This window comes from Borostomias antarcticus (genome assembly GCF_949987555.1).
Source record: "Borostomias antarcticus genome assembly, chromosome: 13".
In the NCBI taxonomy this organism is placed as follows: domain Eukaryota; kingdom Metazoa; phylum Chordata; class Actinopteri; order Stomiiformes; family Stomiidae; genus Borostomias; species Borostomias antarcticus.
Genome location: NC_140246.1, coordinates 8,712,939 through 8,733,921, shown reverse-complemented (window position 1 = coordinate 8,733,921; position 20,983 = coordinate 8,712,939). Strand labels below are relative to the sequence as shown.

General features: G+C 44.2%; 1 protein-coding gene across 1 annotated transcript; it reads right to left on the bottom strand.

The window, feature by feature from the left end:
- Positions 1–4,694: 4,694 nt before the first annotated feature.
- Positions 4,695–18,276, bottom strand: igf1 (insulin-like growth factor 1). The gene is made up of 5 exons (XM_084447949.1): positions 17,988–18,276; positions 16,415–16,574; positions 9,148–9,410; positions 8,702–8,740; positions 4,695–7,920 (listed from the first exon to the last, which is right to left on the bottom strand). Exons 1-5 carry the CDS (start codon positions 18,033–18,035, stop codon positions 7,861–7,863), a joined length of 570 nt encoding a protein of 189 aa, XP_084304075.1. The 5' UTR covers positions 18,036–18,276; the 3' UTR covers positions 4,695–7,860.
- Between the last annotated feature and the right edge of the window lie 2,707 nt (positions 18,277–20,983).

Sequence of the window (20,983 nt, the reverse complement as noted above, 5' to 3'; positions counted from 1 at the left end):
GGTGTTGTCTTGTTCTGTCCGTGTCCTTGCAAGTGACAGTAATGGTGGACTAAGTTGATCTCACCTGCGATGACAGTTTTTTGCGGTCTATCAGTTCCCTTTATACTGTCGATTACACAATGGTTCCTTTTATTTAAAAAATCTAAACAAAAGAATCAAATGTGGTTTCAGGCCTCCTGTTGAGTTTGGTTCATCCAATTAGCCCATCAAGAGAGCCAAGATCAAGGGTGACTCACAATTTTGAGAAGCTGCAACAAAGTCTCATTTGTGGAGTCTCAACAGAACATAGGTGAATAGATGGATTACTGTCATGTCTATAGACATGGTATCCTACATTCATATGAAAAAGAGGAATAATCCCTTCTTAACAATCATCTACAACCCCTTGTGGAGTCAGGGCCTTCACCAACCCTATGAAGGTCATAGGTCTGAAATTGATTCCTCATCCTCTCTGAGGTTTCTGCTGTCAAAGGACTGAAGGAGAAGGCTAAATACAAACCTACTGTGCACTGTGAATGATGCCCACGGTGAGTTTGTCATCATCATTGAATGGCATCAATGGGAGAGGGGCAGTGCTCTTTGTGAGGGCGAAACATCAGTCAGAATGTGAGGTTGTGACTCTGGTTTGCTCATTCCCTTTACATGCTCAGAATATCCTACTCTATGACTTCAACAAGACCTCCAAGGAAATGGAAACAGATCCAGGTAGCACCAATTAAACCTGGGTCCAGTTGATTCAGTAAGGCGGTGACGTACTGTAGACTTGAATTATTTAGGTTGAGGTACTGTCGGGTAAGGGAACTTGACATGCTAGCTCCACCACTTTAAGGAGGCCTTTGAGCCCCTGCGGTTTACATGCTTGGTCACACTCAATGTCCAGAGGGGTAATGGTCATCAGTTTGGGAAATGAAGGTGGAGGACTTTTACAAACGATAACAAAAAGGCCTTATTGACATAGCTCGCCCAAGCTCCTCTTCGGGGTCTTAGGAAAACATAGGAGGGCTTACCTTATTAACATCACAGAAGCTTTAGCAGAGGGACTGAGAAATGGGTTACATGAATAATAGTTATTGAACTCAGCTGAAGTGATTTTACTTGGATCGCTCTGCCTTTATTTTGTGAGTATTTTTGTTGGAGGGTGAGGGGGCTCTATTGAAGGACTGAACTGGTCCACAGGGGCATGACTGTTCCAGCAGCAGCACAACTGAACTTCTGAGCTTCGAGCGCTGTTGTTCTAACCTCTCTTAGAGGTTCTCACTCTTTCTCCACTTTTCTCGTCCTGCTCTTTCCATCTTTCATTTTCTGTATGACTCAATTCAACAGAGATCAGGACTTAACATTATCCTAGAGCATCTCTCTGTATACACAGTCTCTCTGAAAGCAGTCCATGCGGCGGCCGAGCTATATCAGGCTGTTGTCCACAATTCACATGATAATGCTTTGTATCAACCCTTATCTCTTAAGAGATCTCTCAGTACTGCTGCAAGACATATGTTAATGGTTCCCCTCTCCATCTCCTCTCCTACTCCAATGAACTCCGAGCTGGGGTGAAAGTCTTTATCTGGTGGTTTTCTGTTTTTCCCCTAAACTAAATTTCAAGGAAAGCATTACCATAATTTGAAACTGAAAACATTAGCATTAAAAGAGAAGAGCAGAATCATCTTGAAAGAGCCAGATGTGATTTCATGGTTGTCCTCAGATCTAAGATATCGTTTGAAGGGGAAAGGGAGAGCGTGTCCCCTCAGTAGGCCCAGGCTACACGCTCTCAGCTGACTTGCTGTAAGAATCAGAACATCATGCTATTTTATGACATCACACGACACATGTCGATAGCAGATTTATGAAGCTGCTGATTGACTTATGACTGATGTGACATAATTACTTAATCTATGGCGTATTGTAATTCTGCATTATCCTGTCCTTGACATTTTTGACATTTTCATTTCCCCATCATCACCAGGGCAACAGGCTGTGGAATACTTCTCCCATCATCTCCCCTCCGGTTGCGTCACGTGTCGGGGGCCAGACACTGTAACTCGATCAAATACATCTTTCAGTCAGCTCAGAGACCCTCAGAAGTCGAGGCCAGATAGATTACATAAGCAGCAGCATCACTTAATAGCTCCCCCCGGAACAACACTTTATTTCCCTGTTCTGTTTTAACACACCGTCTTTCATCACTGACCCCCGGCTCTGACGGTAGAAACAGTGAGAGTGTCATAGCCGGGGAGACTTTCCAGGAGTGCGTAATTCCCGGATGCTGCTCTCTGTGTACTATCTAACCCTGGACGAACGCAAAGGGGTTGGTGGTGGTGGTGGTGGTGGTGGGAGCCTTGTGGGCCATGTTTCAGCAGGCAGAGATGTGGGTGTTGGGGGGCCTTCGATTGGGCAGGCCCTATTTGTTGCCCAGAGAACAGACCATGGTTTCCTGGAACAATGCAGCTGATGAGAGGCTCTCCAAGGAAAATATGTGTCTGACATCATGGGCTCTTAAAGCACACAGCTGAGCCAACACTATCCTGCTATAATCAGTGCTCAGTGAATTTCCACTGCCTGAGTGAAACTGAGGAAGCCAGTGAGAATCTCCAGTGGGCATGGATAGACACTTTTTTTTTTAACCTGCAGACTTGTTCATTCTTATAGTGAATTACATGCATGTACAGTAGTCCATCTACAGTAGTCCAGGAATATGGGTGCCTTTTCTATCGTACAGTAAATTACCAACTGAGCTTTTCACTCTAATGAGTGAAATGCCCAGGGTGGGATTCGAACCCTGGTCTCCCGCTTGACAAACAGTTTTAACCAGTTACGCCGAAGAAAAGCTAGCCCTTCCTATATATATATATACTTAAATCCAGAAATACTTAAATCCAGAAAGCTTTTTCCAGGAATAAAGGTGCCATAAATCGACTAAAACAGTAACTAAAAGTATAAAGAGTGTGACAGAGTGTTGATTAATTATGCTAAATTGACAGACATGTATCTAGCCAACATACAGTAACTCATTCTCTGAATTATGTTAGGCTATGCTTCATTAGGAATGAATAAGGATTATCTGCCTGCCACACACAAACCAATTTTTCTTCTAAAACAACCAAGAGGAAAAGTAGTAAAATTGGAGCGTGTATTAAAATAGACCACAAGGTAATTCAAAAGACAATAGTGTATGCAAGTGGTGGGGCTGCAGGGATTCAATTTCAGGGTTGGGTCCAAAAATCTGTGTCCTTAGATGCACTTAATACTGTGAGCAAAGAGCCCAAGAGATCATAGGCTGAGCCTTCCAGAAGACTCCTGCTGGAATGGTAAATTGAAGTTGCTTTTGAAATGTAGGGTTTTTCAAAAATGTTCATGCCAAATTCTTAAATTATGTGTCATCATTTGAAATTAGCATTGATATATCAGCAACAGGAGGACTTTGGGGGGGTGTTAGATATTCTGTAATAACATGAGTATGTATAATGAACTAGTATTGATACAGTATATAGCCTAACTATTGATCAAATTAGAGATTGGAGAGGTGAATCAGAATGTTGCTGGTTTGAAACGCAGTGTCAGCCAGAGCATGTGGGTTGGATGTGAGCCAACCACTGAAGACTGGTATCTCATCTGTGGTCCCCATCACTGCAATCGTGCCCTTGAGCAAGGCACTGAAGCCCTGCTCTACCTGCTCGAGAGTGCTACACTCTGATTTCTCTAGGGTAGGGTAGTGTGTGTGCATGTGCGTGTGTGTGTGTGTGTGCGCGTGTGTGTGTGTGCGTGCGCGCGCGTGTGTGTGCTTGTGCGTGTGTCTGTGTGTGGGTGTGTCTGTGGGTGTGTATCTCAGGGGGATATGTGAAAAGATAACTTCCAATCACCTTGTGCAAGATGGCTAATAGCATTGTCTTCAAATTGCCACTCACTGAGTACCAAATGTACCCTAGTACAGCATTCACTCAGCATCAGTGGGCAACTTCTCAGATGTTACCTGCAGATTTATTGCGATTTGACTATTTTGGACTGATGATTCATCTTGTATCAGTCGTGGAGAAAGTTGATAGGATGATATAACACCCCAGGATAGCTGGTCCAGCGGCCTGCCAGCCTCCTGCTCCACATTTCACATTTTTAATGCCTGCTGAACACCAGCCAGATGGCCAATTTATCAGTGAAATGACTTGATTGTTCCACTACTGTATATTCATTAAAAAGTGCTGACAGGGAGTGAAAGCTCTGTCCTGTCACTGCACCATCCTCCAAAGAGCTGAACACGCAGCTCTCCTCTCTGTGAACCCACACCCAACGCTTGTTTGCCTTGGCAGAACATGCCATCTTTTAGGAAGTATCACTTTGTCATGCAGACTGTGTTCAGTTTCAGACTGGTGAAAAGATCTCCAATCTGAATTATGGGCTGAGATACAACCAACGGTCATCCTCCTTTATAGACTTTTCACATGCTCTCTGAGACAAACGTCTGCTTTGTTCAAATCCAGTGGTTTATGTGTGTGTCCCCTAGGTTTCTCACACAGATTTGTCTCATTCTGTTGATAGCAATACCAGCAGAGTAACATTATGTAATAGTGGGAATGGCGTGTTAGTAGGATTTATTTATATAATATAGATGTATGACGCTGGGAAGTCTGGGTTTCATCCTGCATTAAGTATACAGTAGTGTGTTGTATGAAATAACTGTCCAGTCAGTGAAATGATGTTGACAAGTGGTTTATTCAGCAGGAATGGTGAACAATCTGTCAGTATTTAAACATTTTCCTACAGAAGGCAATCCATCGAGCACCAGAATAATAGTGCTTTAATCAAACAGTTTCTTTTTAGCTTTGAAGTCCTATGGCAATACTCTGTTGTACTGAAGAGCTTTAAAATATCATCATGGTTTCCAATTGTAATTTAAAGGATAATTTCTTATATCTGCTATTGTGATGTAAATGGTAACAAAAAAACAGTTGTAATTCTGTTTAAGGGAACAGAGAACCAAAGCCAGATACATGAAAATCAGCCACAGGACTTATGAGTGTGATTTTTCTCATTGCTGCCTCTAAAGATTCCAAAAAGATATCTCTCTGAAATTCTATGTAGCCCCACTTAACTTTCATCTTCAGCTTTTCTTACATGTGTCAGACACACCAGTTTATGCAGACCATGTTTATGCCTAAATGGATGAGTGAGGCTTACCACTCAAGCAGCTTAAGCATAGCTGAAATATTTGATCTGATGGGGATGACATCAATCAAGAGTGATAGCTTGTGATTGAGTGATAGGGTTGGTGGACGTGGACAACAGTTCAGTTGACACTGTTTCTAGATAGTTGACAAAGCTGACCGTGTACTCAAGTTGAGTGAGGCTGTGCATGAACGAAAAGGTCTTTGGTATCATATAGTGTGGTGGTGATACAGTCTTACTCAGGAAGACAGTCATTTGCTGACCGTGTAGCAACAAGTCAGACCTTGTCTAAAACAACATGCATCTTCATTGGTGAAAACAGGAGGCAAAACCATACATTAGGTCTGAACAGAGAGGGGTTACTATCCTAAATTCAGCTGACAACATAATTTATTTGAACTGCTATAAATCATATGTTTTTAATCCCAGTTCCTTGATGCCGAAATAAACACACCCACAGTTTGACCATTGTGGATAATAGGTCAAACTTGTTTCCTCATTATATAATTCACCATGTCTCTTAAGAATACATGAATGTGGGGAAAATGACGGGATGGATGTGGAAGAAACAAATCATTCCATCTCTGGCTTTCTCTTATGTGTTTGCAATCGTAAATACCTGGGCTTTCAGATCAATGAGGTGCATGTACATACATATCAGGACAGACAAAAGTACACTATGACTTTTAACACCTTAAGATTATTGGATGATCACAGTTCACAGTACTTTTTGTCAAGTTATTTGGCATAGGGATCTATGTTGAGTAACAACAATAATTTAAAAACAGTAGAAAAAATAGTGTTTTGCCTTCTTGGGACCACAACATGATATTTTTTTTCCATGCATTCACAGATTTCACACAAATACATTTGCTCGCGTACACTACTACCTTATTGAAATAGCTTACAAATAAAAACACTATTAAAATGGTGGCCACAAGGCTGTGCAAAAGGGAAGACCTCCAACAATAAGCTTTGCTCTTTCTTTCTCTCTTATTTTTTAGCCAACCCTTGCAAGTAACAAACTACAAAATAGCACCATTATACAGTGGATAGGATTTTCTTAATACGGTTTTGCTATATGAAACCATCATGTACAATGATAGTAGTAGAAGAATGCATAGGATAACATAAATGGGAGTACTGGTTGATTATACACAGACAGAGAAGGCAGTGCCAGAAATCAGCTGTCTTGTCAGGTTACTGGGATGGGATTGGACTGTCAGCCACATGGAGGATTGTGTAAACAGCCTTTCCTCACAGTCCTGAGGTAATCACAGGACTTCTCAGAACAGGGTTTAGATGGAGCCAGTGTGCGTGATCTTCATTCTCAGTTGCAGGGCTCTGATTTATCATAACATGGTGTGTGTGTGTGTGTGTGTGTGTGTGTGTAAGAGAGAGAGAGAGAGAGAATATCTGGGGGTTTGAACAAGTGCACAGCGTTTGTGTGTGCGTGCGTACGTACGTACGTGCATGCATGAGTGTGTGTGAGCGAGTGTGTGTATGTACGTGTGTGCGTATGCGTGCATGTGTGAGCGAGTGAGTGTGTGTTTGTTTGTGTGTGTGTGTGTGTGTGTGTGACGTTCATTTCGATGAACAGTTTGTGATGTAAGTGTACTTTGGTCTGGATGTTGTTGTGTTCTGGTCTTTTCTGTCTTTCTGAATAAAAACCATGCAGTCCAAGTTGTTACAGATGTAGCAAAGGTCCCTGCCTCCCTAAGCTAACATAATAAAAGAATGCAGGCCAAGTAAAATCAATCATTAGTCGTCCTTCTGTAAGTGACTTTTATAGGGGTTAGAACTCCCTGTCTTCTGCATTGGGCTCCATTTTCAATAATGTCTGATTTTAGACACAGGGAATCTCCCACAAGTCTTGCTAATGGTAATTAAATCAACATTTGAGAGTCCCATTCTGACCTCCCATAATGCTTCTCTCAACATGTAGTAGATTTTGTAAGTTTCATCCAGATGGACTCCCAATCATTTAAGCTGCTTCAAAGCTTGTGATCGGGTTTATTTGGTACTGCATATTCCTTGTCATTCTAGCCATTTTATCTATACCCAGTGATGCATATGTGTGAGAATTATGAAATCATATTCTGTCTCTTGGTGAAATAACGCTCTCTTGAAACACGGTTCTTTATATTTAATCGACAAAAGTGAATGTTTATACTGTATGTGAATATGAGATGCCATCTCTGAACTTAAGCCATTTCGGTATCTTGATCTTGAGGCTTGATCTTTCCAAATGTGGCCTAACTTCTCAGTGTAAGCTTTGACTCTCCAGAGTAGAGCATGGACCGATTGGCTCCCAGCCAAGACATAGACCCCTGTCAGCCGCTCGCCGATTGGTTGCCCCGAACATGTCCGAACACTCCAGGAGCCAGTGGGGCGCTACCACTCACACATGGAGGTATAGGGAGCTCTTGTTCGTGTCTCCGCAGCTAAACTAGTCTGTTACATTAGTTGACATATAACTCCTCTCGATATGGAATGGTGCAGTGTATAAATTAATCAGAATACTTCTCTTATAACCCAGCACTTTACTCTCAGATTTCTATCATACACAGAGCTTATTGTACCATTACTTCTCCACTTTTTCATTTTATGTTGTTTTACAGTGAACCATTCCACAGGGGCGCCAGGTAAGGCCACGCCCTTCTTTCTTCCCTGGTCTCCGCCGGTTGTCTGTCCATCAGCTGCTCTCTACATTCTGTAGTTTCTGCCCCCTGTGCTTCCTCGACTTGAGTTCTTCTGATGTACCTCCTGAAACAGAGGTGAAACTGTATTTTAGAGAATCAACATTGAGATAAGGAGGATGAGTGTGAAAACAGCTTAAAAATCTGTACGCCTAGAACAATATACTGTAGCCTATGAGTGGGTGATAATTGCATAAGACATTGAAAATTAAACCTTTCTAGAGGCACACTCAATGTCCACTGAAATGGCACATAAATTAATAATGGACAATGGAATGAGGACGAATCAATATGTGTACCACCACATTCCACAAGAACTCAGCTGATATTACATGCACTGCCCTTAGAGCAATTTGAATAGGCATGCCTTCCGCCTTGGACCTGGGAGACATTAATCTGCTAAAACCAGAGTCTGGAATTTCAGCACATGATGTACAGGACCGTGAGAGAGCAGAATATATCCAGGGAGAGAGTGCCTGCAGGTCTACCACAAAAACCACTTAGTCCCTTCTTGTCTCACTAATGGTTGTTTTTTTTTTGGAGTGGAGAACGGTAAAAAGCACCAAGTCAATTCTTAAAAGGATGACACTGTGACACAGGTTGGAAACTAGAGAGGGATCAAAGTGTCTGCATCTAGTCCTTCTTTCCTTCACCAGGACTGAAATTCAGAATTGATTTGTATAATTTCCCCTCTGACCAAAAAGTTCAGTATGGGGCAATTTACTGCTTATATATTGTATGTCTGCCGTACAAATGAGGAATTTGTATCCATAAGACGTTATCAATGACAAACATGCATCAAGTCTGATCATGGTTAAATCCACATGCCACATGGGTTAAAGACATACCTTGCAGGATGGATGACTATTATGCCCAGATATAGGTTTCTGTGGGGAAAAACACAGCGATTTAGATATGATGGATTTGCTGCCCATTGTGTGACTGGCAGATTACTGCCCACAATGGAGGATGAATCTGTTAGATGTGGATGTTTAAGATGTTGCAAGTCAATTACTGATGCTCTTTACTGTCCCACTAGAGAGGTGCATAACACATGCTTTTCAAATGGACCTTTCAAATGACAATGCTAGAATGTGTTATGAGACGCTTGCTCTGCAGAATCCCTGACATGTTAAAACACCCATGCTGGAGCCCCATCAGGCACTATAAAACACCACAATCGGAATTTGACCATTTGTCCACTATGTTTTATATCCCTGCATGTTAACTGTTACTGTTATTGCCCCTTTTTTTTGGTGTACTGTAGACTGTATCTGTTTGGCGCTGTGCTCACCTTCTTGGTTTTAGTCTTGTCTGGCTGCTGTGCTGTCCTACGCTCTGTGCTCTTGTCCACTTTGTGCCCTGCGGTACTAACCTTAGGTGTCCTTGGCACATCTGTGTGGCGCTGTGCGCGCACAGAGCGAGCGGACTTGTCAGGCTTGGCAGGTGCACAGTACATCTCCAGCCGCCGCAGCTCGCAGCTCCGGAAGCAGCACTCGTCCACGATGCCACGGTTATGTGACCGCCGTGAACTGAGGCCATAGCCTGCCGGTTTGTCTGGGGAGGAGGAGAGGGAGGAAGCGCCTTAGGATTCCACACAGTAATTGTATCACGGTGGCGCCTTGAAACGACAGAGATACTAGATAGGGAAGAGTTGCGCTTCGGTTCATTCGGCATGGGAGAAAAACGAATCTGCAGAGGCAGCTCATAAAAGACCTATGGCTTGGATTTCCGTGTCACAAATGGATTCTGATTTGTCTGCACATGAATCACAAGCACAGGCAGCAGAGGTAATAAGTCAATCCACAGGTGCTTTAGAAAGAGTCAATGGGATCATACTTGTGGACCATTTAGATATTGGACATAGTCCAACTTCTACAGAACAGATTTTTCCTCCAAGGCCTTATATCTATGAGCAGAATTAATCACAAAGCTGAAACAACTTGTGGCTAACAGCCAGGCTCTGGGGCCTGTTACAACAGAGTGCTAACGGCCAGGTCGCAGGCCTGATTATTCTGATATATGGACAGCGTTAATGGCAAGGATTTCTTCAGTGTAAAATTTACAGGGTATCACATTGCACTGCGTGGACCCTTTTTGGCAGCCATTCCCCAGTAAAAGGGCGTCACAGTCACCCAAAATGTTGAGGATATCACGTTCGGCCGTTTCAGACCTGGTGTCTTTTACCCCAAGGTCCTGCCAGCAAAGGCCAAACCTCAACCCCACGGGGTATAATCAGCCCGCAGAGCACCCGGGCGGGCCCGAGCTGGGCCCCTCCCCCAGGTTCCACTTTTCATTCACATTTTCATCTGCCGATCCAGAGAGCCTTCGCTAGCTGGCGCTCTGAGAGCCAGTCTTCTGCAGCTCTGGATACCGCAGCAGGGTCCGTCACAGCCTTGCTGCATACAATTAACCCTGTGACTCTGAGAGTTGGGAAATCAACCAACCAACACAGTCACACTCTTTCAATAGCCACACAACCTGACCAAAACATTGCAAAACCAAAATGTTCTATCACTAGATTTCTTGGAAGTCTGTGGCCCCTCAATACCCCCTGATCATGTTCCATGAATCTTAGCGCTTCCGTTGTAACCTTTGACATTTTATGCACATTATAAAAAGAGAATGAGAAGAAGAGCTTCTTTCACCCCTAAATGTTTGGTGTGAAACTGCTTTTGACTCTATCCAAAAACCCACATCCTTCCAGTGGCCTTTATAGAGATATCTTACTCTCCATTTACAACTTCCACCTCACCTTGGGCAATACAGACCCTGATAGGCTTTTCCCTGTTACCAAATGAAATAATAATAATTGAATGTGACATTTACAAGGAGGAAATGCCTTTCCCTTTCAGAGTTAATAGCTCTTGGCTCAGAAGCCCGCCAGTGCTGACAAAGTGCATTAACTTCTGCTGTTTGCCTGCCTTGTCCTGACAATGTTGTTCTGGAAGGAGAGGAGCTCCCATTCAGAAACAGATGCAGCAGCATCTCCTCACAGACCCCAGGACCCTATAGGCATGGTGCGTCATGCGATGTTGGAGGGAATCATGGTGGGAGAGTGGTGGACACAGAGGTGGATTCATAACTCTCCATTTTGTCCAATATCACTTCTCTTGATCTGGTGGATCATTTGTCTGACAAGACAAAGACATATCCTGTAGTCTCCTCTGGACCATGTCATGGATCAGTGAAGCTCCTCTATGAAAAGCCCCCTTAACCATTGTTTTTGATGTCTAACAAGCACCTCAAGGGGAGAGACATGACTCTGAGCCTTTGATTATGTAAGCAGACAGGTTATTGCGAGCCAGAAGTTGACTGTGCGAAGCTCTCTGGCCTGTTTTCCAATCCCTCCAAATAAAGCCTTACAAATTAACATCCGTTATTGTTCTGAAAATAGCCCACAACCCCACTGATCCCACAGCTGGAGAGGGGAGAAAAATCATCTGGCACATGTTTAAACACGTAGAGTATTACAGAGTAATCAGTTGAGGCAGGTATTAAAAACAACAGAATAATCAGGTGAAATTGGTTTTGTGACGCATTTCGAGGTATCACCACTGTAATCCCCATAAACAAAGAGTTTCTATCCATAAACTGTTGTAAACAACATTTGTGGCCCACAGTGAGACAGAGAGTTTGAAGGGGCGGGTTGGGTGCGATCTGTGGTAACGGTTGAAAGCCATTGTTTTTGGTTTTGGGCGGCCGCAATCGTTCAGGGCAGATTAGCGCACCCACGTCTTTTGTTTGTGTCTCGTGGCCAGTCACGGGAGATTAGGACGCGCTTTTGTTTTGGTGCTGCTGTTTGTTATGATGCTTGTCTCCATTATCTGGGTGGGGGGTGGGGTGAGGTCAACTTCCCCTTTTTTCTTTCTCTCAGATTACAGATAAGTAAGAGGGTGAATACATTAAATTTGGTCTCGCCAACCAGACAGATGTTATGTGAGGCATTGAGAGGGTACATCATGTGTCACCTGAGGGCAATGATTGACATTTGGATCATGTAGATCCAAGTAATACGTTTGTGAATAAGTAAGGTGAACATGCAGTGGTTCACACACATACCTCATTCAGAGAGGGAGAGACAACAGCTTTCCAATGCACAGGAAAAACATTATAGGTTACTGTGTCAGGCCAGCCATCCTCCCATCCAATAATACCTCTCTGATCATAGTGAACATAATCACCAAACTGACTGTGAAAGATTCTATTTTTCGTGACAGATGACTGAGAAGAGCCATAGGGAGGTCACCGCTCCATTCGTCTACTTGGGTAGCCCTGCTGGAGACACTGCACATAGCAAGCATTCCTCAGAGGAGGAGAGCTGGAAGGAGCATAGCTGGATTCGTCGCCTTCCAGAGTGGCACAGCAAGGATCTGAGTTTTACGGCCACGCCGTAAACAGTAAAAAGCTGTGGATTCTTGGAGCCAGTGCAGCGCGCTGCCAACAGAGTGTCAGGGAGTTTATGGCTGGCCTGGGAGTGCGAAAGCTGCTATGGACCTGGAAACTACCTCTTTATCACTGGTACCACAAAGAGTTTATAGCCAAACTAAATTTCCTTTCACATTTTCAACTGAGTTTCGTCTTCTTTTGTTACGTAATTAAAAATCCAGTATGAAAGGGCATACTTGATCTCCCTCAGGGGAGCCAGCCTCAGCCCCGGTCCCAGAGGGACAGGACAGGCGAGATGCGGCAGACGTTGCCACAGAGGCTGATGTAGTACTTGGCGAGCTCTGAGCAGATACAATTGAACATTTTGCTAAGGGTTTCGTTTTTATTTGCTGGCCTCGATGCAGGCCTGAAATTGGATACATGGACATTAGCAGATACATTAATGGATGTAGGGGATAGTTTTTTTTTAGGTCAAGTGTGATCGACAGTGCGCACATACGGCGCCCCAGGTGTACTCAAAGCAGCTTGAGTCTTGATTTCTCTGAACCGTTAACGCTGGATCTAGTGGCTCGCTGCTTGTCCTTCCTCTCATGAGATGTCTCTTTGTCCTGCCGAGAAGTAATTCAGAGAGGGTCAGAGTTTTCATTTCAGCCCTCATTGGAAAATGACACCTTTTTGCCATGATGAAGTGGACACAGGGGGCCTTTCATCTGAGCAGAGTGCCTTCTGCTGTGTGTCCAGGTCCAGTGTAAAACTCAGGGGGAGGCTTGGGGGGGGGGGGGGCATCCTGATCATCCTGTAATCCGCATAATCCCCTGCTGCTCAGGGACAAGGCCTAGCTGTGTGTGTGTGTGTGTGTGTGTGTGTGTGTGTGTGTGTGTGTGTGTGTGTGTGTGTGTGTGTGTGTGTGTGTGTGTGTGAGTGAGTGAGAGAGTGAGTGAGTGTGTGAGTGTGTGAGTGAGCGAGTGTGTCTGTGTGTGTGTGTGTGTGTGTGTGTGTGTGTGTGTGTGTGTGTGTGTGTGTGTGTGTGTGTGTGTGTGTGTGTGTGTGAGAGAGAGAGAGAGACAGTGTGTGTGTGAGGGAGACGGAGTGTGTGTGTGTGTGTGTGTGTGTGTATGTGTGTGTGTATGCGCGTGCGACTGATGTGTTGTTTACACGTTGTACTGTACTACTCTCTTGTTCCAGCTGCTTTGAATCTAACAGACAGAGACAAACAAGGCTGCAAAGGGAGAAGACTCATCAGTGGCCACTTATACGCAATGTACTCCCCTCTCATCTATTCCTTGTTCATTTCACATGCTATTGGTTGGGAGATGTCACAGTTCAAGTAGGCTAACAGTCTTTGCAAGACATAAACAAGAACAGTTGTTGAATATAAATGTGTTTCCTATATTACCTCTCTTTCTCTGAGCCAGTGACACTTTATAAAAAAAAAGATATCATAATTCAATCTGTTATGCCTCAAAGCCTTGTTTGAAACTGTTTTATCTCCAACTCAGAGGTGGCTGTACTTCACTGACAAACAAGAATGTATTTGATTCATATTCCCAGTTACCACTTAAGAAATTTGGACTTGGTCTTTTATTACACAATGGGGAATGAAGCTACAAAGAGACGAATACCATAGAAGTCATTCTTCATTTTTACACAGTTGTAATTCCCCATGTCCTAGCTCACTTAAAGTGTGGAGGGTATCGTCCATACACGGTGCAGATGTTAGACTGCGAGAATGAGTCCTCCAGAGTGCATTTCAGCAGGAAATGGATGTGACATAGGGGCAAGGAAGACACTGTACATCAACCCTGGATAAGAGATCAGTACAGACTTGATGCATGGAATGCCTACAGTATCTACATATCCCCTTCCATTCAATTCAGGATCTTGCCTGCTAAAGTATTACAAAGACAACTGAGGATTTCTAGGTCAGGCTAATAATTGGAAAAACTGACTACGTTTGTGGATTTTTTTTTGGGGGGGGGTCTCTTTTTTTGGAGACCACATTTTGTTTCCCAAAAAAAAATGAAAAAGTGAAATTTCCACCAAGTAGTTCACATTTCACATTTCTGTCAGGGTAATGAAATCTGAAGTCTTGAAATGCAAGTGCAGCTACTTTACCAGTGACATGGAGTAAGGTGGACTGGCACTGCCTCTCACCACAGAGAGCCCAGTGTCGCAGAAACACCTTCCGAGGACACATCATCACCCTGGGGGCTGCCAAGTCCAACACGGGCAGACAGGAGGGGAAGAGTTCAGGCCGCAGAGCAGACTGGGCCCGGCTGTCACACTCCCGGGCTGCTGAACAACGACAGAACCAAAATGGATTCTCCAGATATCTCACCTAAGGCGTCATCGTTATACGTGTGGTTCCATCTGACAGCAGCAGAGGGGAATATTTTCCACGGCGAACACCCTGCTGCACGTACTGTGCTGCATTGTCTCCTTGAAAAAGGAGGGAGAGTGCATTAAATACCCTCCTTTCTCAGTAGAGGACTGTGGCATTGATGGATGGATGCTGTGCAGATCTGTGATTGCTCAGCACAGGGTAATGCAGTCCAAGACCCAAACCTCCATGAATACATTCTCAGAGCCACAAAACAGGTCAGCTAAGGTCTACAGTATGGTCGATCAGTGACTTGACAATTTGGTTCTTTTTCTGGTTTATCCACCATCAAGTTAATCAGTCAGACAGCACATGATGTCACCATGGGGCGGCTGTAGCTCAGTTGGTAGAGCGGGTCATTCACTGATCGAAGGGTCAGTGGTTCGAATCCTAGCTCCGACTGTCCACATGTCGAAGTGTTCTTGAGCAAGACACCAAACCCCAAATTGCTCCCAATGAGCAGGTTAGTACCTTGCATGGCAGCTACCGCCATTGGTGTGTGAATGGGTGAATGAGAGGCCATTGTAAAGCGCTTTGAGTGCCGCTAAGGTGAAAAAGCGCTATATGAGTGCAGTCCATTTACCATTTACCATGAAGACTGTGGGACCTACAGCAAACTGTCATATTTCAATATGCTATGTGGAGGGAAAAAAACACACAAAGGGTGAAAACTCCATGGAACAGTCCCAGAACACATAAAACTCATTCACAGTCTCACATGACCTGTCTGACACCCTCACACCTCATCAAAATCTTTACACATCTTAAATATTTCATCGGGTTTGCACAAGTCATCACTCATAACATGTTCTCAACTGGGTGAAAAACTCAGCAAAAAAAAAACTCCCGTCCTTTTACAGAATGTAAAAGTGTAGGCCTAGTATAACAGTCAATAGCATGATAAAGTATCATGCGCTTTAAGTCATGAATCAAAATGTGATTGACAAGGAGGTTTACATCTGATACCTGGACGATGATACCACAAGATAGTGCACATTAATACACTGCACAGTTGTAGAGCTGTTAAGATGGGGTTTGACAGGCTTCCATGCTCCATGTTGGCTCCTAATGTCAGCGAACCCTCTCTAGGTCCAGATTTCTCCCCAGGGGCGGGGATCAGGGTACATGTCTTTGGGAAGACTGGATGCTGCATGCTGAGAGCGGGAGAACATAGCACCTTGCCTCGGCAGCTCCAACGCTATCCAGTGCTGCTCTGGCCTTTGCGCCTCTAATGGAAACTAAGAGATTTAAGTCGTGGATTCTTAGTGGAGGGTTTTCTTTGGGTAGCTTCCCCCCTCTCTGGTGGAAAAAAAGTTCGCTGCAGCATCGACTTTTTCCCCATCCTCCTTCCTACAGATAGTCGGCCAAATTCCACTTAAAGCTCTCTCCCCATGGACGGAGCAGCAATTTGCCATTAGCAAAGTATACATATAGCTGTTTAACATCATTCTACAGTTCATTTACCTCTCAGCAACACCTATAACCTCACTCCTAGTTCGAGAACCGGGCATCATGCCATACCCTGCTATGTTCCATTAAGTCGTTAAATCCATCGCAATCAGTGATCAAGACAAATGAACGTGGCTATAAACTCTTTCCTCTCTGATAAGAGACGCTGAAATCGTTAATAGGAATGAGGAAACACAGGAGAAACAGAGAGAAACTGGGGGGCTTCCATGTCAGAAAGTGAAGGCGAGATGAGAAATCCGCTCCTTTTTTATTTATGAGGTGAGCATTAGAGCTTTGGGATAGAAGCCGCAATCCTTTATGAATAAGTAAAAGGTGCACTTACTGAAATAAAAGCCTCTGTCTCCACACACAAACTGCAGCGTGTCGACCAGCTCCGCCCCACACAGCGTCTCTGGTCCTGCCCCTGTCGCCGCCGGAGTCAGGGCTAGGACGCACAGCAGCAGCGAGAGGGTGTGGGTACAGGAGATACAGCACATCGCACACTGCGCACAATGGGGGAGAAGGAGGCTGTTAGTTACGAATGACACCGCAGCAGGTCGGTCACATGGCATCAGAAGTTTATTCCAAACTTAAGGTTTCAACATAGTCATAGGCTAATCGATATCCGACAATTTCGTTAGACGAGATATAGGCCTAGGCTATAACTCTCCAGGGAGGGAACAGGTGGCAATGAGTCAAGTGTATGGGGACGACGCGCTTGGCCTACTTAGGAAAAAAAACAAAACACCGTAGTCATGTCACATTTGACCACACGTTTAGGCTACCAAATATGAACTGAAATCCGCCGGTAGTTTATAATAATCATCCATCAGCCTCTTTAAGTCCGCGACTGAAGCCTCCGTGTGTGAAAGGATGCTCCAAGAGGTGACCGGCACGCGCCGCTTCCTCGGAACAAGGGTGCGTTTCAAATTGAATCACGCTTGAGTCACACTTCGACCTGTCCCATCAAAGATAATAAATGATTTTTCTCCTTCATAGCTTGGATATTCGATAAAAAAGTGCGTTATGCATAAGGGACATTAAGGCTACTTATCACCTGCGCAACAACAGACACTATCAATAGTGCAATATCTTTCAAATAGTTCGTGTTCATCGATAAGGATCTTGTCAGGGCAATAATGCGCTACGCGTGCTTGCTTGCTCTAAGTCTAAGCACTAAGATGGTTCATGGGAGAGATCCAGAGATCTTGCCTATCCAAATGTGAGATGGAAAACGGCTCCCCCGCCAAACCCAGTACAGGAAGCTAAGTGGGCCAAATATACATAATAAAGAGAATAAACACAGAATCCATCTACATCAAATCTAATAGGCTACTACACAGCCCTGTGCACAAAGCGCGCTTCAAAGACTTCTAATATCCTTATCTTAATTCCAATGTTATATTATCATCCAGAGCAATGCAGAGTCAGCATAAATTACTTAAAAGTTGAGTAACATACACTGCATTAGGGGTTTATAATCATGAAAACGACACCGACCGGAGCGCACTGCGCAAACATAATGTTGAACTAGGGAAACGCATTCATATCCAATGAGTCTGCTAACTCATGCACGCAGACCTAGTCTATAAGGAGATCCCCACAAAGTCAATTAAAGTAGAGGTGGCTAATACCATATGCTATATTTCTATGTGAAAACACACTGCCATGCACTCCAGCGCATGCACTCAACGAAAATTAATATAGCCTAATATCTTCTGACAGGTTGTGATAATGAAATGATGAAATAGCATGCGTAAAACTGATTTAACTCAAACCCAAATCATCCTACGAGAACATTCGTTTTTATTCATTCGTTCAATTAAACTGATAATAAATCCGTTTTTTCTGCAAAAAAATGAATAATTGAATAACCAAAGTGACATTCTGGTGTCAAATAAAATCAGTTAAGTTACCTTGAAGACATCACATAAATGCCACTGAAAGAAATGACCGCTAGACATCCCCACGGGTCTCCGCACGACAAAGCCCAGCAAAAATGAACTTGTTTGAAGTCATTAAAAACAGCGAGAAAGAGGACGAGATGCAGGCAATGTCACATCTCAATATTCCGACTTTGTTCCATTGCGCAGGCTCGTTTTGGAGAAGCGAGATTTAGAGAACAGGAGACGGATTTAGAGAGAAAATCCCTCACATTTATCTACATTACACAGACATTTTCAACAGGAAACAGCTGGGGCAGCATTTGCCTTCTCCTCGTCCTAAGTTATTCATTAAGGATTTTGGGCACATATTCAAGTAACGTCATTTTTTTCCCCTTTTCTTAGAACGGGAACGAATTTTGATCTCTCTAAGATTTGATTGGTAGTTCAAGTCAGGATCAAGAGCCACAGTACCATCCGCGCCACTCAACGCCTGTTGGATGTAGAAATCTCATGAATGAATTCTATGACTGGAAATTTGCATTAATTTTCACGGCGCGTTCATGCGTAATTTGGGTGCCATGCCATGTCATTAAGTGCCCCGGGTTGACAAGAGAACTAGATATTTTCAACTTCAGATTTTAAAGTTCATCAACGCATTTTTATGGTTTCCATCCTATAGAGAAGTTAATTGTCCACTAACCTAGTCCAGTAAACCTACCAATTTGGAAGAGAGAGTCCAAGTTGGACTTTTGATTCCCAATTAGAATCAGGCAAACGATCCTTACAGAGCTTTTAGCCTTTGAACTACAGTAGATGAATGTACCCTCCTATCTAATGTGGAGCCTCATACAAGTGTGCTTACAGTACCAAGTAACAAGTAGCACTACCAAATACTTAATTCAATGTTAACACTCACTGTCACTGCAATACCAGTGGACAGCTCACACATGGAGCAACAATGTGGGCTTTTTCCAAATATGCATGCAACACATTGCTGTCCCCTCTCGTAACACAAGCCTCACTACATGGCAAAAATGTGTCCCTCACAAAAATAGAAATCCCTTTTCCCCCTTCAGTAAAGGGCAGCGTTTTGAAAGACCACTGCCTAATTGTGCCAGGGCTTAAGGAGAGTTGATTTCAGCTGAGATAGGAGATCAGCTGTGATCCAATCACTAAACAGGAGATCAGCGCTGCTGAGCCAGCCATGAAGCAGGACCCCATAAACAAGGTCGCATCCAGACCTACGTCAAATACTATATGAAATCCTTTCAATTACTTGCTTGAGTCTGCCTGGAGTGTCAGGTGGGTCGGGGGGTGCATTTTTGGTTAACAGACCATTGATTCCTATGTGACACACAAGAACAATGAAGCACAGATAGGCCTAAGTAATTTCAATTATTTCAAATAGTATTTCGAACCAGGTCTGGTCACATTCTCTTTACAGACAGAGACGTGCACGGAGACAGCATTTAATATTTAGTTGCACCAAAGTAGGTCAAAACACATATGCACCAGCCATGTTAGGCATACTGGCTAGGCTACTGTACATTGAATGAATGAACTCAGATGACCCATTCACACCCAACTGACAAAGACTCATATACCCTCTCTTGACTTATGATGTGAACCCTAATGCTGCCTGTGCAGATACATTAGATCCTCAAATGTTTTTGTTACCTACGGCTTGTCTCAGTGGGAGATTTCAATGTTATCTCACACCCAGATAACTAAGATCATGTCCTCATCCCATCACAAATCCTCTTGTCTACTAGATGGTTGATCTACAGCTCTAAGCAGATGGGGTTCATTGTCAAGCTGGTCGGTGCATAACCTCTGTCTCTATCTCTCTCTACGGGACATTTGACATCATAATCTCAAACATGCTGACTGGCACTGACCGAGTCAGGAAGTACACCGTGCTCTCTCCGTCTCCATTTCATGTCCCTGATGGATTGCATCACCATCAGAGGAGCTGGTACGCAGAACACGATGATGTTCCTCTGATGAAAGACAAAGCTGCTAAACCAGAGGGTGACCTTTATTAGGATCAGGGTCAGAGTCCCCGATTCCAATAACAAAAACCTCTCTGGCAGTTACGGTTACCCGTCTTGATGCTATAGTGTCGAGCAAGTTGTCATTTATATCAGTGAATTATCACAATGTTTCCTGTCGTTGTTATCATCACTGCCATGGTGGGGCAGTATTGATGGGACTCTCAGTCTGTCTGCATCTGCTGATGCAGTGGGCTGTCCTTCCCTATTTCTTCCTAATACGCAGCACTCAGGGCTGTCTCCATGCCAGCTCTCTCTCTTTTCCCCCTCTCTCTCTCTATCTCTCTCCCTGCTGCCAACCCCCTTTCCTCTCCCCTCTCCCCTCTCCCCTCTCCCTCTCTCTGCCCCCCTCTATCTCTCTCTTTCTCTGTTTCTCTCCAGCTCTCTGTCTCTTTTCTCTTTGTCTATCTGTCTATCCCCGCCCCCCCCCTCCACCCCCCACGCCTCTAGTGAACTCATTGACCAGGAAAAGTCTTGTTTTCACTCCCTGGGCTTCTGGGGAAGGAGGGAGGGCCGACAGTGTCCTCTGTCTGGCCCAACATGCCCACGTCAGGCCAGAGGTGAGGACAACAGACCAGCATACAGATGACAAGAGAGAGAGAGAGAGAGAGAGAGAGAAGAGAGAAAGAGAGAGAGAATGGAGAGAGAGACTGAGAGTCGGTAGTCTAGTTTACAGACAGTGTCAGAGAGCATTCCCCGCTGTGTATACAGAGGTTTGAGCGGATGGAGAGGTGTGGGCAGAGGCAGAGCAGCGCTGGTACCCTGAGAGGGAGGGGACGCGTGAGACTGAGGATCTGTCTGGGCACGCAGGGAAGTTCACATGAGGACACGTACTGGCTGAGAGCACTTTGATTCTGTACTCTTACTATTTTTTGATCCTCTATCCCGCCGATTAGATAGGGAGATGCTTTCCTTTCTATTGTTCTGATTACTTCTGATCTTAATCCAGCTCGTTTGGTTCTCTGTTCTCTTTGG

Coding starts and splice junctions, on each gene's coding strand:
- igf1 (XM_084447949.1), bottom strand. CDS start 18,035: ATGTCTAGCGGTCATTTCTTTCAGTGGCATTTATGTGATGTCTTCAAG. Junction 9,411..16,414: donor AGACAGAGGCTTTTATTTCA/GTAAGTGCACCT, acceptor CCTCCTCCCCAG/ACAAACCGGCAGGCTATGGC. Junction 8,741..9,147: donor ACAAGACTAAAACCAAGAAG/GTGAGCACAGCG, acceptor TTTTCCCCACAG/AAACCTATATCTGGGCATAA.